Source organism: Takifugu rubripes, chromosome 4 (assembly GCF_901000725.2).
Source record: "Takifugu rubripes chromosome 4, fTakRub1.2, whole genome shotgun sequence".
In the NCBI taxonomy this organism is placed as follows: Eukaryota; Metazoa; Chordata; class Actinopteri; order Tetraodontiformes; family Tetraodontidae; genus Takifugu; species Takifugu rubripes.
Genome location: NC_042288.1, coordinates 3,797,191 through 3,811,919, shown reverse-complemented (window position 1 = coordinate 3,811,919; position 14,729 = coordinate 3,797,191). Strand labels below are relative to the sequence as shown.

At 41.6% G+C, this 14,729-nt stretch overlaps 1 protein-coding gene across 8 annotated transcripts in view; it reads left to right on the top strand.

Annotated features, from left to right (window-relative positions):
- fgfr2 (fibroblast growth factor receptor 2) overlaps window positions 1–14,729 on the top strand; it is a 36,379-nt gene that overhangs the window by 1,926 nt on the left and 19,724 nt on the right. For 5 of the 8 annotated variants that reach the window (XM_011602890.2, XM_011602889.2, XM_011602888.2 and 2 more), the window contains 5 exons: window positions 343–598; window positions 6,224–6,481; window positions 6,738–6,812; window positions 10,679–10,854; window positions 12,062–12,185. In XM_011602890.2, coding sequence (XP_011601192.1) covers window positions 418–598; window positions 6,224–6,481; window positions 6,738–6,812; window positions 10,679–10,854; window positions 12,062–12,185 — 814 coding nt within the window. In that variant the 5' untranslated portion in view covers window positions 343–417. The remainder of the gene's footprint in view (window positions 1–342; window positions 599–6,223; window positions 6,482–6,737; window positions 6,813–10,678; window positions 10,855–12,061; window positions 12,186–14,729) is intronic. The other 3 variants (XM_011602891.2, XM_011602892.2, XM_011602893.2) reach the window with 3 other exon arrangements.

Below are 14,729 nucleotides of genomic sequence, written 5' to 3'. Positions count from 1 at the left end.
GCAGAAGTTAACAAATCATCAAAAGATATGAGTTTCGCTGTGAATACTGAGCTGAGGAAAAATAAAGTTCGTTTTACATATAGAATATTGGTGAGGTTAAGGGGCAGGTCTGTTGTGAGTTGTGTGTCTCCCAGCTTCAGTACTGGCATGGCTTGTTTGACAGCATTTCAAAACACTCCTGGATTTGTTTTTATGTCTTACCTCATATGAAGCTATGAAAATGTAGCTGGAACAAAATCTAATCAATGTTCCACTCTAATATGTTTCTATTTTCTGTCCTCTTCTTGACACCTCTGTTCACCACTCCATTCCATTCCTTGTCCTCTGTCCTTCTCCATTCAGCCCGGGTGATTGGGTGAATTCCAGTGAGTGACAGGCTAGCCCTGAAGCAGTTGATGGTTGGGTGGACCCCCTCAGATGGGATCAGTGTCCAGGTGGAGGTGGAATAGGGGGGTATGGGAAGCACTGTCCACTACTGACGGGATGTCCTCCTGGGCCTGGCTGCTGGCTGCCGTCTTGGTCTCCCTACTGACTGCCAGTGTGGCACGGCCACCACTAACTGCCGCCAAGGAAGAGGAGGCCACTCAGCGACCCGAAGGTAAGCAATTGGGGGTGGGAGGTGCAAGGCAGATCCATGTGTTTGGTGCTTTTAGAAATAACACAGTGTATAAATCAATGAAAGCTCTCTGGACAAGTGATTCGAAGATACAATAGAGCACAAAAATTACGTTTGCTTATTCAGACTTTTACCTGAAAAGAGATTAAATTTCAGCATTCTTTGATAGGAGATTAAATAATTAAGAGACATTTAAAAGAACCCAAAACTAACATCAGCATGGCCGATTGTTGTTTTCCTAATCACAAATTGATGTGATTGACATTTTGCTGTGTTGTTTCTTATGCTTTTGTGTGTTAATACAGTTTGAGTGTTGAAGGTAGGTTTGTGACTGAGGTCGAGGGAAAGCCGTGAACAAGGGTGGGGCGCTGTTTGTGCTGGCACCTCTCTCATACCCTGTTTGTCTGGAAAGAAGCTCAGGGGGAAGGGAAAGGGGAAAATGGGATGAAAAAAAGGTGCAGTGAGGACTGTGCTTCTTTGTGCTGTCTGCTCCCAGTTTGATACATACTCAACATGTTTTAAAGCCGCATGTTTACTGGTACTTTTAAAGAAAACTCTGCGAAAGGTGCTCCCTACAGTGTTTTTGTCTCTTCTATCTCTCTTTAAAGGCTTCTCCATTTTCTTGACCTGTCTGGTCAGGGACAAGCTAATTAGAGTTGTTGTAATGGATGGAAACACACAACACACATTCCAAAGCTTTTGTTCCAAGGCTTTAATCTGCTTGCTAATTGTAAGTTTGGACAACAACAGAGCATCACCTTTCTAAGCCCACACACACACACACACACACACACACACACACACACACACACACACCCTCATCGTGGCCTTTGCCCTCAAGGTCGGCTATCCTTCTCAACTACCTTGATGAGGGCTCTCCTCTCTTCTCTTGCTGTTTTGTTGGTTGTCGCAGAGAATGTGGCTCTGAGCCAGTGGGTTCATGGCCCCATGTCTCTGGACGATGTAACGCACAACATAACCCACAGAGACAAACTAGCAAGATTTTTTTTGTTACACAATCCTCTGAGAAGGCTCTCAGAGGATTTGTGCATATCTGACTTCTCCTTTAGATACATAGATTAGAGGGTGCTGGGCAGGGGGATGTCATGTGACTGGAGATAAATGTCAAAACCTGAAAGGGGTCACATGGTGAGGGGTCAACAAGAGTTATCTAATCCCGAGTCCATTTCTCTGCTTGCTACAGCACTGATATGCTGCTGTGTGCGATAGAGTGTTAGCCCAAAGCTCCAACCCTCCCTCTTCTTGCAGAGATTTTTAAGATTTCCACTCCCACTCCTCTCAGCTGATCGCTGTACATTCGTCAGACTGCATATCATTGTCATCTCCATTTTGCCAATGCTTGCTTCCTGTTGGGCCTATTGGTTTGTTTGCCTGCAGCCACATGAACAAAAGAACCAGAGTGAGTACAGTGGTTAAGGTCTCTGTTGTGCCATAGCTATGTCCATACCCCCGAGTCTGTTTACCACACACAGGCACAGTTTTATATGAATGAGGTGACTAACAATGGAAGCAACCCCAGAAGGTTTGTGTGTTTTTGTATGTTCAGATTTACAAGCCAGGACAATTTAATCCTGTTTCATAGGCTCATTTGCTACTTTAGATTTAAGACTTTCATTTCAATATATATTTTTAAAAAAGCATTGTAATAAATCACTTTAGTACTTCTATTCAAGTATAAGTTTGCAACAAATTCAACCTGTGATCTTCCAATGTTATGATAGATGATAGACATGCATCAGTATTTGGATTTGTGCAGGCATGCATTTATTCTCAAATGCATCTAATTTCAAAAGATTTTCATACATGTGCCATAAAAGCTGGACATATCTAAAGGTTGCTTAGATATCAGTGTGTGTGAGTCTCTGAAGGTGGGAATATTATGAAGTTGCAATACTGAAATAGTGTAATAGTATTAATATTGTAAAAGTATAAAAGTGTCAGCTAGACTGGCAATGGCACTGACCTTGTGGACAAAGGCCACAATATGTGTGTTATTTGCCTGGAATACACCTTACCACTTAGTCTCAGACCTGTCTGAAAGGAAGAAAATCTGCTCCCTCTGCCAACTCTGCCAAAAACAAAGGAATTCACACAATCAACCAATGAGTCAATCAGAAATAACTGTGTATAGATGATGTAGACATGTTAGAACCGACTCTTGTACCTGCTTTTGTTTTTTTTGTTTTTAATGATTTAGCATTTTGTTTCATTTTAATCTGGATTTATTGGTCCAAATGAAAACTGCTGTCAACACTAACAAATGTATAAACACTGAGATTAAGGTGTAATGTCTTTGTAAAAGCATTGTAGATGCATGCCAAAAATAAAGACAATGTCAAAGGCAGAAACATGGTGCCAGAGAGGAGGGCAAATCTATGCAACAGGTATGATTTTGACGATAACTTGTTTGTGATTACTTGATGGAACACATCATCCAGGCCTAAAAAGCAGAAAGGAAGTATATTGGAACCTCCTGTTGAGTGGCTGGGCAATACATTGAATCATATCTTTCATAAAGCCCACTACTGATACAATTTACACGTAATGTAAATATTACGGTAAACTGATTTAGGTAGGCCACTTTAAATTTTGCAAAAAATTACGATTTGCTTCCTTCAGAAGCTTTGACTCAATCTCTGAGCCTTAGTTCAGTGATTTAAGCTTATAGCAAAACAAGACAGTGGTCAACCATGAAAGCTGAGGATGGAACTTTCATTAACAGAGACAAACGAATTGGCTGGTGAAAAGTTTGAGTAATCATAACATTATTAAAGAGAATTTCATGTTCTTTCGGGGAAATTGAGGTCAGCAGTGCTCCAGTTGAGAAGAAAGGGTAGCCAGGGGTTTAAAGGGGATGGGTGAATTTTAGAGAATGATTGGTGGGGGTTAAAGGAGAAGGGGGATGAAGTGGAAGCGTTGTTGCCATGGGTACCAGCAGGAGCCAGTTCAGGGAGCTGCTCTTTTGTCATAATAGGAAAAAGAAGGAGCTAAAGGAACAATTTGAATTTGAAAGGATATAGGAGACAAAAAGGGAGAGAAAAGTCCTGGGATTTAACTGCGTGAGGAGTTTACAGAGGAAAGAAGAGAGGAAAAGCGGACGGATATGAAGGACAGCAGAGGTAATGTGATTTTGTGTTGCCGGCCAATGTTGATGAGCACGCATGCTGAGTGTGTCTCAGAGAGGGCACTCATTCTATTTAGAGCAGTGGCCCTGTTGCTCCAAATGCAGTGAGGGGAAGGCAGGACAGACAGGCTGCCTAATGCACTCTTCTCTGGAGAAGTAAGTCCAGATCAGTTTAATGTTTAAATATGTCCCATCCTCTCCCAAACTGTATAAAAATGTCTCTGGCTCTCACCAGCTTCACAAACAAACATTGAATGGCTGACAGAGTGGACAGAAGACAGACGGAGATTCTTTCTGGAATGAAGATATGATTTGGGAAGAACAGGAACAAAATGAGATTGGGGGAGGGGAAGGAAAAACTGCAGTGGAGTGTTTGGTTCAACTGTAGTAGACTGCCATACTGTACCCGCATGCACTCACAAGATGCCTTTCTGTCCTTTTCTCTTGCTCTGTATTACATTTTCCCATGACAAATCCAGACATAATGGAGGTTTCAACAGGTTTAGGAAGGGTCAGGGTTAGGTCGTGAAGGTCAGCAGGGGGTGTATGTGGGAAGAACGGGAAGAAGAGGACAGCGTTGAAAAGAAGGTAAAATGATGTATCATCAACAGGAGGAGTTGGGATAATGGAGTGTGACAGATGGACACAATGGAGATAAGAGAATGATGAAGGAACTGACACCAGTGTTACTTTTCACACTCTAATGTTGTAGAAATAATGTTAAAAAAGTGATGCATATTTATTATTTTTAGATACATGTCAGTGCCTATACTGTTTTTGCATTTTCATGCCCTATTAATCCCCAATCATTTCCTTAGTTAATAAGTCAAGCCATTTGTGCTCCTGTCTTGGTATCCTGGAAGTTATCCCATCTCTAAATTAATGAAATAACAGCAAAGATCATTCATTAACACCATAGCTCTGTCTTTTATTAGACAACACATAACAGCCAATGGGTAGTGCATGGTTAATTATTTCCTCATTGAAGGAAAAGTTTGGGCAAAAACAACAAACAAGACAATACGGGGTTCGCAGTTGTGTGCCAGCTTGCCCAAGGGCAACATTTAAAGACCTGCACACATGCCTCGACAGCTAGATCGCAAAGGCGCAATGACTTTCCCTTCCTGTCAAGGCGAGTACATGTGTACGCTTTACATTTCACGCATGTGTAAGTGCACATAATGCTGGTGGAATGTTGTTGAAAAGCTTAGCGATGTGGAGAAAATGCTGGGAGTGCCGGTGACTCTATAATTATCATGCTTCAGTCAAACACTGTCTATCTTCATAACTGGCTAATTCTTCCACTTTTGCGTACTGCTCGATGCTAATCTTTACTGGAAAAAAAAAATCAAAGATTACTCCTCAACTTGGACTGCACTAAATGAACTTTCCATTGTTTTGTGGATGGTTGCAGACTGTCAAACCGTTTGAGCGGACTAACTGTACAACATTTAAATGTGTGTGTGTATGTGTGTGTGCTTGGTTATGCAGGTGTGAGAGTGCTTGAAAGAGCCCCTGGATGGCAGGAACTGGCTTTGTTGTATATGGCAGAAACCATCTTGTATTTCAACATTTAGTCACAGTCTGGAGTTTTCAGTGGTGTTATAGAAGTGGAGTATTGGTCACACTTCCAACCATGTTCATATTGCACATTTATCAACCTCTCCTTCTGCAGTTAACTCACAGTCAGAAGTGGATTTTCTTCCAGAATTCACTTCACAGAGTTGGACCTCCTTGTAACAGCAGTTCAGTGATTGTACAGTCAACATCCATGACTAGATTTCAAGAGACAAATCATCTAATGGAGAACAGAAGAATAAGTCTATAGGCAGTGTAATGTTTTCAAAATCTCAATGACAGTAGTAGACATTGCCCCCACCTCTCCAGAACCCCCTCCCCTCTGACTTCTCCTGTGACCCCCCATATAATCCATTTCTGACTACTTTCTTTTCCCAGGCAGACAGGCTATTTTTACTTGTATTTAGGCTGCAAAGATCTGTTTGTTCTTTTTTCCACTCATGTGCAAATACACTGTTGCTTGGCGCTGGTGCAAGAATGAATGGGTAACGGGAGAGACACCAAATTTTCACCTGTTTGCCCAATATTGCTGTTTTTTTCTACTGCTATGGCTCTAATTGCATGCGCTGTGTCCAAAAATGCCATTCTCACTGCCCACTCGGACCACAGATGAGTGTTTTATTTTTCACAAGGACTGCAAAACAGAGTTTGTGGTAAACTTAAGTTGGTCTGACATTGTTTTTTAAAAAATAAAATAAAATATAACCCCCTATTTTCTATATTGCCCTTCCGACATTAAATCCTTGTGCATCCATTGGGGATTATTATGGTGGTTTTGTTTCTCAAACTATGGCTTGTTTCTTCCTCTCCCACTTCTCTTTCTTTTCTTCTTCTTATGCACCCTCTTCCTCCTCAAATGTTCCCCTCCCCCATTCACTCTGCAGACACATCGAATAAATACCAAATTTCTAAGCCCACGGTGTGCTCAGTGCACCCAGGTGAGGTGCTGAAGCTGAGCTGCCCTCTGCCAGCAACTGGGACCATCTCCTGGACCAAAGATGGCAGCTCTTTGGGCGCCAACAACCGCACGTTGATAGAGCAAGAGGTGCTGCAGATTCGTGATGCCACGCCAAAGGATTCAGGCCTGTATACCTGCACCAGCGTGGGCAAAGACACGGTCTGCTTCATAGTAAATGTCACAGGTGAGTCAGGGACATGTTAGGATAGATGGAACAAAAATGTTTGGGTCAGGCTGAGTTGGGTTGAGCCCAGGAAGATGCAATGGAGATGTAATGTTGAGGGATAGACTATAGACTGAATCCAGGCTGAAATGTGTTCGGGTGTGTGTGTACACCAGCATGTGTCTAGGTCCATGAGACACAGCTGTTTGAGCTTCCACACAATATGTGAACATGTCAGTAACTGAAGGTTGCCAGTAACCGTGGTTACTCTGTGCAGATGCCATCTCGTCGGGGGATGATGAGGACGATACAGAGCGTTCTGAGGACTCTGGGGCCGATGGAGAGCAGCCGAGTGAGTATGGGAGGAAGATAAGAGAGGAATGAATGTGTTTGTGATGCACTACTCATCCTCTACTCAACTCCCAATAGATTAGACGTTAGGTGCAGTCAAGCCCCCTAAAGAAGCAAATCAGCTATATATATAGCTGATTATAGCTGATATATATATATAGCTATATAGCTATATATGTGTGTGAGTAGCTATATAGCTATATATATATATATAACCAGGGCCCACTGATGTTAAATTGGCTACTGGAACAAGGCATTCATGGAGCAGGGCAGAGAACGTGGTACTGATCGATTTGAAAAAATGTATAGAGTTATGTGTGTGTGTCTGTGTGTATATATATGTGTGTGTGTGAGTGTGAGAGAGTGTGAGTGTGTGAGTGTGTGTGTGAGTGAGAGTGTGAGAGTGAGAGTGAGAGTGAGAGTGAGTGTGAGTGTGAGTGTGAGTGTGAGAGTGAGTGTTAGTGTGAGTGTGAGTGTGAGTGTGTGTGTGTGTGTGTTCACAAGTGCACAGCACCCGGAAATAGAATGTCGACCTGGGTCATGCACAAATATCCTAATAATATGAGTGAGGGGTAGGGGTTTGGGTGATCCTATACATGTTCAGACAAGACATGTCTCGTGCCCCCCCACCCTCATCTGTTGGACTATTTTGGGCTCTGTCTTCTTCATTCTCGGTTCTTTGTATAGTTCTGCTAAAATTGAGTCTTGCGTGCTGCTGCTTCAGACACTTTGCAGTCTTTACATTTTTAAAACAGGAGCAAGCAAATTAAAACTTTGGAAAATATCCAGATATTTCTATTTTTCTGGACTTACTGATAATGGCTGAATCACTGTGAATGTGTGAATGGGTCTTCAGGCTACCAAATATTTTTGTCTGTTACTGCAAGCATCCTCATTGCAGAAAAACTAGCAAAAGATGGCCCTCGGTCCTTCTTTTCAGGAAGGTTGGGATTGTGTTTTAGTTCTTCACGCACACAGAATTAATCACTGGTTCTGTGTCAAAATAAACCTTTTGCTTTGAACCATATCATGATTTACTCATTGCATGAAAAGGCTCAAGTGAAATGATATATAGTGCTTTTCCAGTGCTTATTAGAAAAGGTTGTGGTTTGTGATTTTGATACATTGGAGAAACTATAACTGTAACAAAGCTATTCTTTTGGGATGAGTGAAGACATCTACTGGTAATGCTGAAGTGTGGGCTCTGCTCCATTCCCATGTTTCTGTTTTTCATCCAAGTATTATTGTCTCAGCTTGGTCTGTGTGTGTGTGTGTGTGCGTGTATGTGTGTGTGTGTGTGTGTGTGTGTGCACGCGCACATGTGCATTTCTCCAGGGAAAATAGATTCTTGACATTCCTTCAGTTGGTGTCCCTCAGGTAGTCAAGCATTGTGGAGCTAGCCAGTCAGTCAGCTGGGCTCATCCATTGTGAAAGAGTCCCATCTGGAACCAGTTACCACTCTGATGGGCCTCTGTGTGTTTGTGTGTGTGCGACTGTTTGAGAGAGACAGAAAGTTGTACCAAGGTTTTTCAGCATACAAGTAGAAAAATTTAATTCATTCAATTCTCCACACGCATCTGCATACATTCACAAACACACGCTGAAATATGGATCTTCCACATCTTGTTAAAATTCTCCACACACTTTACATCTTGCTGTGAGACCCCCCTGCTCATTTTAGGTAGACTGTAATTGCATGAAACCATTGCTGAGGACCTCTGCAGCAGGAAAAAAGCAGAAAGATTGTGAGAGGAGGGAGGAGATATCATTTTGTAGGAACAAGCAGTTTGGAAACAAAGAGAGAGCTTTTCCAACATTCCAACATTCTCGCTTGGTGTGTTCCTGAAAATATGACATTATGAATATTATCATAAAAAGGGAAGGAGTGAGTAGGGAGAGTATGTACGGTGGGGGCTGGCTGCACACCAGCACTTCCTTGAGTCTAACCTGTAGTTTTAGCCCGAGGCTGAGGACAATGGCAAAGGGGGAAAGGGGGCTATAGGATTGGGAGTGGATGACAGGGGAGAGTGGTGTGTAACCTTTTTTTTTCTCCTGAAACTTCATAAAGGCCCAGGCACCAGGCCACAATAGAACACAGCATTTAGTGTATACTTTGTGTAAATGGAACATTGAAATCTATTGAAACCTGAAGGTCAAAACCAGAGTGTTTGTTTATCATCACGACTGTTTTGAGTTATTGGCGGAGACATGGACAAGCCTCCATAGGACTCTGTGAGGGGTTGCTTGTTTGTGAAGTATGTAAGATTTATGGAGAATGACGAAAAGGATGTGGTGAAGCATTTGTATGAGGTAATTAATAGTTTGTTTCATTAAATTGTCTTCTGTTTCTAATAGAAAAAATAACACAAAATTATTGCTATTTAATGTAGAAGGTTTAAACCAGGTTTAGTCCCCATCAATGACGTAAAGCTGCAGTTTAGGGAAAAACTGCTCACTATGAGCAGAGCATAGTAGATCATTTTTAGAAGGTAAATATAAAGAATTTTAGCTTTTTCAAATGAAATAATGAGTTAGATAATCTCAGTTCACCCCAGGCCAGTTCAGGACAAACAGCCATGGGAGCGGATCTCGTGCACGGGGCTTTGGGGGAGGGGAGGGCTCCTGGGGTCCCCAGCAGTTAAGCCAGTGAGAGTTTGGCTTCATCTGGAGACTGGAGGCTCATCTTGTATGAAGTGCTGCCCCCTCCACCTCATCCAACTGACCCCAACTGTCAGTTCCGGGGTCAGGGGTTATTGCGGAGAGACAACCACGCACTGGGCCAGTCTCCACCTAATCTTTCTCTGTCTGAACGTATGGTGTGATAACAGAGAGAGTCGTAGAGAATTTGAGAAGCAGGACGCTAAACAATGACACAGAAAGAGGGTGGGAAGACCCTCTTTGTGGGAAGAGGATAGTTTGACAATTTATAGTCAGAGCGTTTATTGCATTTATCCATCCAGGAAGGAAGAGCTGTTTATGGACTTTACTATTTAAGAATGTGTATTATGTTTGGTTGTGCATGCAGACAATGATTTCTGATTTATGCAGGTCTCTGATAATCTGCAGATTGGACAGGCGGCAAAGAATATATGCAGGAACATTATCCCATAATAGTGGAATAAAAACGTTTGAGGGTCATAAAATGAGTTGTTTGCTTATCTGTGGGTATTCCCTCTCCTGCTTTTAGTCCTGCTGTTTGGAAATGAAGTGTTGGTATGGAAGACTGTTTTGTGTAGTTGTTTGACTTTGGGTTTTTCTTCCCTTCTGAGCACCATCTGTTTAAGCAATAGCCCTCCCAGGTGCAAAGAAAAGTGAGTAGGGAAGGGATCAGAGGGAAATCCAGCTGATTGAAAGAAAAAAATTGTGACAGATTTCAGCGTAATCAGGGGTGCGCTGATAAAATCTCAGATATGCACTGAGAATTTCATTTATCAAACAACACATTTGTTTTCTACCCTGATGGCTGCTTATTAATTTTCAGTAGTGATAATAGATGAGGTGCTCTCCATGTCGGGTGATTGGTAGATCAACAGGGCAGCAATGGTATTTGCAGGAAGTAGAGGATAAAAAAGACAGTAAGTGGGATGAGATTAAATGAAATGTGATGGTCTAATTAGCCTCTTGGCAACTCCCAGCTCACCCCTGGTGCTACACCCTACAAAGCCTTAAGGGACAGACTGTTTTTATTCAGCTGTGCAAGTATGAGGTTGGGGGCTGCGTTCCGGCTCTCGGTAAGTGTTAGGAATGGCTCATGTCGGGCCTCTGTGCGCTCAAGCTTCCATAAATATCTGCAAGGCTGAAATCACAAAATGTGTAATGCTGAAGAAATTAAGGGTAGAAAAATCTCAAATGCTGACTTCTCTCCAGCATTAGGTGCTCCATACTGGATCTCATCGGCAAAGATGGAAAAGAAACTGCACGCCGTGCCAGCTGCCAACACAGTCAAGTTCCGCTGTGCAGCGGGAGGCAACCCCGAGCCCAAGTTACGCTGGCTTAAAAACAACAGACCTTTCCGCCAAGAGGACCGCATGGGAGGCTATAAGGTAAGAACAACTGATACAGCACTCTTTTTTTTCCTTTATAAATGTCAACGCACTGTCCTTTTTTCTTTTACATTTTTGCCACTGTATTTACAAACTAGCCATCTCCCAATCATTCTTTAACTGACCTTTTTTTACCCTTCACTGGAGACAAAGAGGAAAGCATGGTTTCTACTGTGAAATTGGAATTACTCATCCATGGTGTCACCAGGATACTTTGCAGAGCCCCTCGTTGTTTCTCAAAATGCTTCCGTACCCCCAACAATTAGAAACATAAGCCGAAGACTTAAGGGTTAAATGCCCCCAGACAGTGAGGTATAGACGTAGTAAGCAGTGTCAGGGTTGAAATAACTTGAGAATGCTGTTGTAACTCAATCAGGGAGAACTGGTCCCACTGGCTTTAGTGAAAGACAACTTTGTGATTGTTGCACATCATTCTGTTGTTATAAAATATGATTCACAAACTCTAATGGAGAGCTAGTTATAGTTTAAACATTAGTTGTTAGAGTAAATTGAATTAAACTTTCATAGAATCTGCTGTTTTCCTTTTCTGTTTGTAGGTCAGACTGTAAACTTGGTGTGATTGCGACAAATCTCAATACTGAAATCAACACGCAATGTTTCCATTCTGATTAACCACACAAAAAAAACAGACCCTGAACAGCCTTCAAATTACTTCATTTAAAGACTTGTTGATGCTGAACAAGCTTGAGGTTCCTGGTTACTGATTGACAGTTTATGAGGAAACGCTTCGCCCTGCCAGGAAACCTTTGCAGCAGATTATATTTGGTTGTAGCTACTAACATTGTCTCCCTTTGGCTTCCAGAAGGCTCAACAAAAAGCAGCCACAACATGATGGAAACAATACAGATAGGCTGTCAAATACACTGTGGGGAGCTCATTTCTCTCTTTTTTTGGAAACAAACGTTTAACAATAGCTGCACCTTAGCCCAGCCCTGTGGGATAATCTCTACCATTGTGTACAATGTAGCCCTTTGTAAGCAATGGGTACAGTTTCAATTCAGATGGAAACACTATTGTTGAACTCACACCTATAGATTCCATGTAGAACTCAAAAGATTTTTGCATGTATTTATTAGTAAAACATTTTTAATTGAACCCACACTTCTTACACACCTCTCAACTGTGTATTATCTTATATTTTCAAGCTCTCCTAAAAAGAAAAAGAAATCTGCTTCTTTACACTCAGGTTCGTAACCAGCATTGGACCCTGATCATGGAGAGTGTGGTGCCTTCAGACAAGGGCAACTACACTTGCCTGGTGGAGAATGAGTTTGGATCCATCAACCACACGTACACCTTGGATGTAGTGGGTCAGTACTCAACACACACTTGATCTAAAGTGTACAGCTGTGAGGCTGACAGCGATGTAGGGCTGGGGGGAGGGTGGGCGAATGCTGTTTGTGTCTGCTCACTCTTTAATTGTCCAGGTGTGCCCTGGGTGCAGGTGCAAGTAAAGGAGTCATGCCAAATGCGAGGAATTGCAACTTCTCAACTGATTTAATGTTTTAATCATTTAGATGTATCTTTTAGACATTGCAAAAATAATACTCTACTGGGTTATTTAAGAAAAATTAGAACATCATCTGCTGATAAACCTCCTTGGCTGAAAACAACAGATCGTAAATGGCCTTAGCATAAATGGTGAACTAATTAGGAGATCTTATCCGATCACGGATGATCGATTTACAAACCTGAGTTAAGGACACAGTGCTGACCTCAGTATGGTCCCAGCGAGTTCAGACCCAACTCAGTCAACCTCTCTCTGTGACCTTTGGAATCCAGAAAGAGTGTTTTTCTGCCCTGTTCGCAGAATAAATAGACAGAAGGGCCAACGAGGCGACCGGCATTAAGTAGTGGATCAATGTGTGAATGTTTGTTCATGCATGTGTGTGGCCATTATACAAGCAATAGGTCCACATCAAAGAATATCAATAATAGGATAAAACAGTATTCATCCCACACTCGGGAAACTCTTGATGTACACTTGACAAGGTCTAAATCAAGAGACGCAGTACAAAATGGTGTAATAATGATTGCTCTAATAAAATTCTAATAACTTCTAATAAAAATATGAATCTAGTACTAACTTTCCAGTCCAGTCCAAAACATTTTTTCACCCAAAACATGATTTTGTTTTAAGATGTTCATTAACAATGCATATGTATGTGTGTATGTAAGTCAAGATTCAAGATTCAAGATTTACTTTATTCATCCCCGTAGGGAAATTGAATTGTAGTAGCAGCCTAGAATTTTAGTAGCAGCCTATTTTAGTGTATGTCTTGTATTTACAAAGTATAGAGATAGAATAAATAAAATACAAATAAGATTAGAACGTTATAAGCATTATAAGCATATATATATAATATATGCATAATATAGTATATACATATTATAAGCATTATAAGCATATATACATAACTATAGAATAAAATAGAAATAAAATAACAACATAAACATTAAACAATTATTGTTATTGAATGGGTTTGGATGAATTATAGAGTCTGATGGTGGATGGCAGGAATGACTTCCTGTACCATTCCTTAGAGCAACAAGGCTGCAGGAGTCTGTTGCTGGAGCTGCTTCTCAGTTTGTCCATCGTGTACTGGAGTGGGTGGGAGGGATTGTCCATGATTTTCCGCAATTTTAACACCATCCTGTCCCTCACCACCTCGTCCAAGTTTGCAAGTTTACAGCCAACAACAGACCCTGCCTTTTAAAGGAGTTTGTTGAGTCTGTTGGCATCCTTTGCTTTAATGCCTGCTCCCCAGCACACTACAGCAAAGAAGATGGTACTAGCCATGACAGACTGATAGAACATGTGGAGCATCCTGCTGCAAACACTGAAGGACCTGAGTCTCCTGAGGAAGTAGAGTCTGCTCATGGCCTTCTTGTAGACAGCATCGGTGTTTGTGGACCACTCCAGTTTATTGTCCAGCTGAACACCCAGGAACCTGTAAATGGGACTATTTCCACATCTTTCCCACTAATGCAGACTGGTGAGGGTGAGGACTTGCTTTTACTGAAATCCACCACCATCTCCTTTATCTTGGGCACATTGAGCTGCAGGTGTCATTCTTAACATTTCTCATCGAATTAGTTATGTTTCCAGCAATCGTCATAGTGAGAAATGTTAAACATCATGCATAGATATTAACACACAATCTCAATCCCGTGCGCCTCTCAAATGAGCTAAATCTGTTCATGAGGCTATTTTTCTTTGTTTTTAGTTCTGTTCCATTGCAGAATGGTATAGTCCCTGTCATCCCCCCTCCCTCTTCAATTTTCTCCACTTTGGGTGGGCACAGTAAAGTTTGGGGCAGAATCAGAAAAGAGGAAAAACAAAGACAGAGAAAAAAAGACTGCTCTTATCAATATTTTCCCTCCAGCTTCATGACCTGTGCTAGTAGTAATTTAAAGTAAGTAATTTAAAATCAAAGAGGCCAGGCTTTTGAGGATAGGCCAGTGGGGGAAAAAGGCCACAGTTGGACATCCACAACCACGACACATTTGACAAGTCCAGCTAAATGAGTAGTAGTATACAGCAGAGGGGGTCACCTCATCACAGTTGTTAGGAAAGAAAGAACCCCTATTGCAATGCACTTAGATATGTAAAAATGTTCTTTGTGTAAAACCAAGTGGCCTAAAATAACCCAGTCAGTTAACTAAAACCAGTCAGTTAACTTAGATAAATTGATGTCTCTTTTGGTTTTCTGGTACCATTTTATTATTCCCTTGCACACATTTTTGATCCTATATTCGCTCCCAAACGTTTTCTTGTTTGAGCTTGCAAAGCCACACAGATCAATCAACAATTAATCAATAAATAAAACAACTAATCAACCAATCAATCAATC